The sequence below is a fragment of the Orycteropus afer genome, unplaced genomic scaffold (assembly GCF_000298275.1).
Source record: "Orycteropus afer afer isolate SDZICR_OR568_19922 unplaced genomic scaffold, OryAfe1.0 scaffold00139, whole genome shotgun sequence".
Lineage (NCBI taxonomy): Eukaryota > Metazoa > Chordata > Mammalia > Tubulidentata > Orycteropodidae > Orycteropus > Orycteropus afer.
In genome coordinates, this window is record NW_006921726.1 from 2362417 (window position 1) to 2371355 (window position 8939).

The following is an 8939-nucleotide window of genomic DNA, read 5'->3' on the forward strand; positions in this document are numbered from 1 at the left end:
GTGGTTTTATTTTTCTCTTTCTGTTCTGGAATTCCAGTGACACACAGGTTATTCCTTTTGATGGTATCCCACAAGAACCTTAGGCTTTCTTCATTTTGTTTTGATCTTTTTTCTGATTGATCCCTTTCCAAAGTAGTATTCAGGTGTTTGTCTTCAATCTCAATAATTGTGTCTTCCATCCCATCAATTCTACTCCTTTGTTCTTTCTAATGTGTTATCTATTTCCGACAATTTAGTATTAATCTTCTGGATTTCTATCTGTAGATTTGGAATCATTTCTAATTTTTCATGTATTTTGTCATTTTGTTCGTGTATTTTCTTCCAAAATTCTTCTAGAGTTTTGTCTGTGTTTTCTTTGGTCTGTCTCTTAATCCTTTGAAGATACCTATATACAATTGTTTTGAATTCTTATCAGAGAGTTCCAATGCTGCTTCTTCCTCAGGGATGTATTCTGGATCTGTATCCTGCTCCCTTGTTTCTACCACTTTATCCTGCTTCTTTGTGTGGACTGTAATGGTCTGTTGTCTCTGAGACATCATGGTGTTGCTGTATTTAGATCTCTGTTAACTGTTTGTGAAGAGCAGCCAAGGGTGATTCAGGCTCTTTGTGGTGGTTTTTTATCTTTAGCCTGTTGGTGGAGAAGGAGGTAGTGGCTGTTGCTCAGTAAGTGAAGTTGCAGGAGGTGTGGGTGTAGTTGTGTCTTATGTGGACTGTTGCTGTCTCCCACTCAAGACAAAAATTACAATTGAATAATGATCAAAAAACTAAAAGCACATGGACAAAAAACACAGCAGGTAATCACACAGGAACAGTAACCAAAAAAAGAAAAAAAGGAAAAAAAAAAGAAGAAAAAACAAGAAAACTTGCAATATCTGGGGATAGGGCACTAAGAGAAAAAACGTAGAGAAGGAGAATAATGAAGGAAAAAAATGGGAGAAATTCAAAAAGAAAAACAAGGAACAGGGTTAACCACTAGATAAAAGGGGAAAAAAGTTAAATTAAAAAAAAAAAAAATTCAACCACGAACAGGGAAAAGAAAAGAAGATGAAAACTAGGACCTGTGAGGGGAAGAATAAAGAATAATAGTAAAAAGGACAAAAGTATTATTAATAATAGTAGTTTTAAAACAGACAAATACAAGCAAACTAAACACCAGAAAAAAGAAAGTGAAAAAGAAAAAAAAAAAAAAGAAAAAAAAAGAGAAAAAGAATTGGTAGAGGACAGGGCAGGGCACCCAGGCTACGTCTGAGCACACAGACTGGGATGGAGTTCCTGCGGGTCCAGAAGTTGGGTGGGAGTGGAGGATGGCTGCACCTCCGCTCACCAAGCGGGTGTGGGGTATAAGAGTAACAAGAGGAATGTTGCACCTTTTCAGTCCTGCAGGTCTGGAGTGTCCTTGGGGTTGCTGGCAAGCAGAACTTGTTCTCAAGACCCTGGAATCTGGGAGAGTGCTGTCTCTTTAAATATCCAAAATGGTCAAGCTGCTTGTAAACACTCAAAATGGCTGCGTCCTCCGGACAGGCAAAAGCGCACAGCTCAGCCCGCCTTTCTCTTTGCCTTCTCCGTTTATACCCCAGCCACCAGAGCAGTCCTCTATGCAGTCCCTGGCTAGCAGGGCTAATTTTTGAGGTTAATTCTTAGGTCCTACGACCACTCAGCACTCTCCAAGCTGTCTGTGCTATCAGGATCACTCAGGATCGCTGCCAGACTGCAGCTCCCTATGTCTCCTTTTTTTGGTATTTTCATGCAAATTCTTCTGCTAGTTGAGGTTTAGTCCACTTCTATACCCTTCCCTTCAAGGCTCAGGGATCCAGGATTATCTTCTGTGTCTGTGTTAATTGGTTTCCCTTTTCTTTGTTGAAGAGGTTCTGTGCAGTCTTTCTGCCTAGTTTGCCATCTTACTGGAACTTCCTTTGCATCTACTCTTTAGATGGCATTCAGACATACTATACTCAAGATTGTATTTTGCCTTAAGTATTGTGGTCTTTTAAAGAATTATCTACATGGGATCAAGTTGACAACAGGAACTCGAAAGATAGATGAGAAGCTTAGGGAGCAGTGAGTTTATATGAACGATGATGGAAAAATTTGGAAAAGGAGAGAATAGTTCCATAACTTGAAGACTGTAATCAGTATCAGTAAATTGTACATGTAGAAATTGTTGAACTAGTATATATTTTCATCAAAAAAAGAACAGATAGAATTAATTTTAATAAAGTACTTTATTTAATCAAAGGTATCCAAAATGCTATGATTTTAACATGTGATCAAAATAAAAGTTGTTAATGAGGTACTTTATATTTTGTTTTGCACCATATGTTTGAAATCCAGTGTGAATTTTAAATTTACAGCATATCTCAGTTTGGACACTGCAGTACTCAATAGCCACATATGGCTGGTGACTACAGGCAACCCCAAAATTATGAACAAGTTTCGCTCCTAACTATGTCTTTGTGGTAGTGAATTACTTAATACGGCTCTTCTAGCCATAGTATTTGTAACTCTCAAAATGACTGCTTGGGACTATGCAAGTGAGTTGATTATGGTCCACCAAGGTTGGACAGCTTGCTAATAATGTAAATAAGGTTCATGGCACCCTTTTGTGGGTAGGACCAGGCAGATAAGGTGTATGGAACCAGGCATTGGTCAGTTTTGCCATCCTGCTAGGCTTGAAAGAGTGCCAATTCCAATGCAGAGGGGAGGACTTCACCTCTACCACTAAGAAGAAGAGCTAGGGGTAGAGAGTTGAGTATGTTCTAACTCACGGAGCACAAGAGCTGAATGCCTTTGGGCTAGAGTTTGCTGGTGGAGTAGGGTGCCTCTGGGCACTTATTTATCGGTGGTACTTAAATAGCTTTGCAACATTTTCTCAAGCTGTGCAGAGCCTGAGGAACCACAGGGCTGAGAGGCCAAGGGCCAGAGAGAGGTACATCTGTAGGCACAGCTGAGAAGAAACTGTCCTGACTGAAGAACTGTATTGTGAGTTATTTCTGATCCTGAATTATAACTAGTTACTTCCCTAACATACTTCATAATCATGAGTATCAGTGAGTTCTATGTGGCCACTACAATGAATTACGGAAACCAAAAGAGAAGTAGAGAGTGTTGTGGGAGGGACAGTTGGTGTCAGAATCAGTAAAAAAGGTTAGCAAGAGGAGGTATGTTTGACCTCTGCCTCATAAGAATCAGCTTTGGGCAGTGGATATATAATCATCTTCTTCCCCACTTGCAAAGTTAGAGGAGGTAAGAAGCTGCTCCCACAACATTTTCACGGTCTTTAAGAATTTGTAGGTAAGTCAGAACAGGTGCATGAGGTTCTTATTTAGCCTTACTTTAGTGCAAGAAATGATCAAAACCTTTTTTAATTATTTAAAAGCTGCATGTGCAGCAAGTGAAGGTAATTGTGTTGAAGAATTTGCTATAAGTAGGGGCTGGTTCAATCATTTCAAAGTGAGGACAAATTCACATAATGATAAAAGGCAAATAGGAGTTGTGTATAAGTTAAGATGTTTGTAACCTAGGGACAGCCTGTGCTGTATTGGGACAATAAAGCTCTAAAATATAAATGATCTTGTTTTTCAATAAACAAATACACACAAGAAGGCTAAACGGGAAGGGGAACCTCTAGATTAAGTGACATAAGTATATAACTTCTGTAACTTAACAACAAAAAAGACAAATAACCAAATAAAAAAATGGCCAAAGGAGGATATTCTAATGGTCAAAAAGCACAAGAAAAGATACTCAACATCATTAGCCATTAGACTGATGCAACTCAGAACCACAACAACAATGGGATACCACTTCACTTCCCCAAGGATAGCAAAGATTTTAAAAAAGAAAAAGGAAAATAACAAATATTGGTGAGGATGTGGAACACATTCATTGCTGGTGGGAACACAAAATGGTTCAACCACTGTGGCAAACAGTTTAACAGTTTCTTAGAAAGCTCAATGCAGAACTACCGTATGACCCAGCAATTGTACTCCTAGGTATATACTTACTGCAGAGACCTGAAAGTAGCGATGTGAACAGACGTATATACACCAATTCTCACTGCAGCACTATTTACAATAGCTAAAAGGTAGAAACAACCTAAATGTCCACCAATGGATGAATGAATAAACAAAATACGGTACCTACACACAATGGGATGCTACTAAGACAGAAATGAAGTCCTGATACATGTTACAGCATGGATGAGCTGTGAAACACTATATCAAGTGAAATAAGTCAATCACTAAAGGACAAATATTATATGATCTCATATGAAATAACAAGAATAGACAAGTGTATAGAAACCAATATTTATTTGTGATCATCAGGGATGGAAGGGAGGGGAAAAGAAGTCATTGTTTGAGAAGCAGATTTTTGTTTATGGTGATTGAAAAGTTGTCAATGATAGATGATGGTTTTATACAATTAATGTAATTGATAGCACTAAATTGTATTTCTGAAAAATAATAAATTGGAAAATGTGTTACATATATTTTGAAACAATGAAAAATGAGAATGAAAAGAAAGCAACATCAAAGCAAACAAACAAAAAGGAGTAAGGGGCAGTAAAAAGAGGGTTTTTTTTTTTTTTTTTAATTTTATTGTGATTTGGGTGAAAGTTTACAGAGCAAATTCATTTTCCATACAGCATTTCACATCACTTTGTCTCATGACACTGACTGCAATTTCCCACAGTGCAACAGCTCTCTTCCCACTTCCTCCCCATGGTTACCTCTTCCCTGTGCCCTTCCCTCCAATGCACTTCTGCCCCCCAAGCTGGCTCCTTGTGTATACACAGCCCTTCTATTCTTCCATGATTGATTTCTCCAAGGAATATACCTACCTAATGTAAATGTTCAGCTCATATGCCTGTCTTTTGTTTGGCAAATTCCAGACCTAAAGAGCAGCTAGGGGCCACAGTCTCAGGGGTTCTATCAGACTATCAGACCAGCAAACCTGGTCCCTTTTTTTTTTTTTTTTTAATGATTTTGAGTTTTGTTCCACACTGTTCTCCCACTTTATCCAGGATCTCCTACACAGATTCCCCTTTGAGTGGTTGACAGTGGTAGCCAGGCACCATCTAGTTGTTCTGGTCTAAAAAGAGGTATTTTATCTTTATTTTCCCTTTATATACAATGCTAGATATTACCTTTATCAATTCTGGTTTTCCTGCCTGAAGGTGAAGATCTTCATCTGGCTGGGTAGCTGCAGGACTCTAAGGAGATATAGATAAGATCATTTAGTAACAGGCTGCCTACAAGGACAGCAGAGCCTCAACAAGTATCATCAGTCAGTCAACTGTTGGGGTGGATATGGGACAACACTTTTACTGTTTTACTTAGAGCTGAAATTAAGGTCTCATAATAATATCCAATTATAATGTTCTATTATCTCATCTGAGACAATGACATGAGTACATGACTGAAATAGATATAACTGCATAATTTTTAAAGGGTTCTTTTAACAAACAACCTTTCTGCATTGTATAATTATAAAATAAAAGTAAACTTACAATAAAGGGCCTTTAGATACTATATAGGTCTCTGTTTTCAAGTGGGGATTAAAACATTTCTTGAAAGTTCTATTTTGTTCAAAAACAATACTCAAGTCTGCTAATACTATCTGCTCTCTACAACTGAAGAAACATTATACAGTAGTGTATGTGGAAGAGACATGTCTCAGTAGCCATTCTATAAATATTTCAGGGAACTTCCATAACACCGTTTCCTTCTAAATCTTGGAAACTATATCCTTATGAAAGCATGATTTTATAAACTAAATGAAAAATTTTAAGTGGTACAAACAAAATGTGTTCCTATAGAAAATTGAAAGGAAGATAGTACTAGAAGGTATTTATCCATTTTAGATTTTATTTAAATCCCATTGGGAAAATGTTATCCTAATTCTCCTTCCCAAGTTCTTGTCTAAAAATTACAAATATTCATCATCCAGAAAACTGATAATGTGAACCTTAATCTCTAATAATTAGAGATTGGTTTGGTTAGGCCATAATATATGACTAGTAAATATGAGGAGCTCTGGTAGCACAGTGGCTAAGGCACTTGACTGCTAACCAGAAGGCTGGCGGTTCAAACCCACCAGCCACTCCTCAGAAGGAAGGTTGGGCATTCCTACTTCCGTAGTGATACTGCCTCGGAAACCCAAGGAGGGGTCGCTATGAGTCGGGGTCGACTCGATGGCAAACAACCACAAGTAAATATGAACGGATCTACTGATCAAGGCAGTATTTGGGATTTTATTTATCTTTTCAAGGGTATTTATTAAGGACATTATTTACATGTTACATACGCTGGCTACAAAGAATAAAACATCATTACTACAGTACTATACCATCTAAGAAATTATACTTTTCAGTATTACCTTTCTTCTGAATCTCCTATTTCAAAAAGTTACTAGTAAAACACAACTTTTGTCCCATTGATAACCATCTCAAACAAACATACACACTCTCCCTCTCTCAACTGTGTTCAAGGCAATATCAAAAGATTCAACCTAAATACCTAATTTCTAGCCTTAATTTTAACAACTTTCCAACCAGAATCACTAACTGGGTAATAATCACCACTGGTCTCTGTGTCTGTGCCTTGCCCTTAAGCTCCCTTCTCACCTGAACAACTCTCACAAATACTTTATCACAATTTAAATCCCTTTTGTACTTGCATACCTGCTTAAATCTAACTATCCTCATGATCTTTCCATGATGAATTTAATCCACTCTAATCTCCCATTCTCACAGTGACTCAGGATTGCTATGAGTCAGAATCAACTTGGTGGCAGTGGGAATGGTCAGTACCTGCAACCCCCTAAAATGGGTCTCAGACCCCATCTCGTTTAGTTACCTTGTGAAAAACTACAAGCCATTCTCCTTCTCCCTCCTTGCCACATAGTAACCACCTCCCACTGTCAGATGGGGCAATCTACTTCCATAGTGATACTGCCTGGAAACCCAAGGAGGGGTCCTTATGAGTTGGGTCCGACTAGATGGCAAATAACAACAACAACCCCTGTCAGGTATTAACCTGTCCTTAGGATAGCTGCAGGCAATTAGGCTCCTAACAGACAGTGTTTTTCTCAGAGCAAACACAAGTGGTTCCAAGAAAAGTGTTGCCCAGGACCCCCTCCTGAGCAGCCAGGTGCCACTGAATCTGAAACCAGTCATGTAGCCTTCCAGTCCCAGTTACGCAGCCCTTGTCCCCAATTCCTCAGACTCAAGTATAAATATTCCTCTGAGAAATGGGCAAATTTAGCAGACATCTTGAATCCATTCCAGCCCACCACCCACTGCAGCCTGAACTGCTAGCAGAGACTGTAAGTCTTCTTGCCTCTCATGTATTATCTTGTAAATCCTGTTTCTCTTAATCTTCTTTTTTCCTATTCTGATTAAAACTCACACAGGCAGGTAACTATGCAGAATCTTTGGTTTCTCCAAATCTACTCAAGGGAGAGTTTTAAACTCCCTGGGAAATTTCCAGGACACAGTGTTTTGTTTTGTTTTGTTTAATCTCCCATTTCTTTCCATACATAGCACTCCTCATCTTTATCATACTGCTCAGCAACTATCATTTACCTAAATAAATTATCTGACTTTACCTCAATGATACTGTAAGCTATACACAGTCAAGGACTGTGACTTACACATCTTCTTTCTCTTCCTGGCACCTATTATGCTTAATTACTTCTTAATAGTAGGAAAGTACTGATCACGGGTCAAAGACTCAAAAAAAAAAAAACAAAACAAAACAAAAAAAAACCACCTCACTGCCATCAGAGTTGTTTATGACTCATAGCAACCCCATTGGGTTTCTGAGGCTGTAAATATTTATGGAAGTCGATTGCAGTTTTCCTTCTGTGGTCACTGATAGTGGGCATAAAGGTAATAGTCCCTATAGATTAGTAGCGTGTGTGTGTGTACGTGTGCTTGTGTGGGTATATTTTCCCCAAAATTTCCTAAACAAAATTTCACTATTAAAAACTATTTAATTCTGTTCCATAACTGGGAGCGCTGGTGGCGGTAAGACATTTGACTGCTAATCAGAAGGCTAGAGGTTCAAACCCAACAGCTACTCCTCAAAAGGAAGACTGGGTAATCTACTTCCGTAGAGATACTGCCTCAGAAATCCAAGGAGGGGTTGCTATGTGTCGAACTGACTTGAGAGGTGAAGGTCCCATAAATAACTGAAATTTCCTGGTAATAGATAAATCCTTCGCTCTCTACCTAGCCTGTATCTACTCAGCTTCTGTTCTTCTCTCTCAGTACTCTCTTTGTCTCCACCCCCTAGTTTCCGCTTGGTCTCTTTTTTTCCCTTCCCACCTTCCTGTCGTCCCCATCCTCAACCCCCAGTTTCCAGTGGGAGTCTTTGTCTCTCTTTCTGTCTTTAAGTTGTCCCCACCCCCACCCATTTCCAGCTGGACTCTTTGTCTCAGTTCCCACGACCGTCTTGCTCCTGCCCTCCCTTGCATTTAGCTCCTCTTCTGTACTCAGGATTGGCTCTTTTGAAACAGGCAATCTACTTCTTACATTAAAACACTACTTAAGCACCCTGCGGAGACAGGATCAGGGATGATGCTACTTTAAGCCTCAGCCCATCTGCCAGACAGATGATTCAATAAAACTTATTTTTTTCTAACAATTTACTCTGGTTCTGTGCCTCTCAGCATTGGCCACCTAACACCTGGGAACAATAAAATTTTAACATCAAATTTCCCAGCCTGCCTATCGTATGTGAAGATAGGCCAGATCTCTTTGGAAAGACCATGTGCCCTGATATTTGGTTCAAGAAGTACAGTGAATCTTCCCATAGAGCACAATCTTTGCTATTATAGACCTAATTTTGTAAGTCAAGAATTTTGGTTTAGTTCCCCAATAGGATGTGGGTGAGGTAGAGAAGTTATAAGACTTCAGGTGAAGTAAATATGCTTTC

General features: G+C 38.9%; 1 protein-coding gene across 1 annotated transcript in view; it reads right to left on the reverse strand.

Annotated features, from left to right (window-relative positions):
- Positions 1-6706, reverse strand: part of ZNF624 (zinc finger protein 624) — a 59326-nt gene extending 52620 nt beyond the window's left edge. Inside the window, exons 1-2 of the mRNA XM_042781623.1 lie at positions 6626-6706; positions 5147-5212 (exon numbers count right to left, since the gene is read on the reverse strand). Coding sequence (XP_042637557.1) covers positions 5147-5212; positions 6626-6706 — 147 coding nt within the window. The remainder of the gene's footprint in view (positions 1-5146; positions 5213-6625) is intronic.
- Between the last annotated feature and the right edge of the window lie 2233 nt (positions 6707-8939).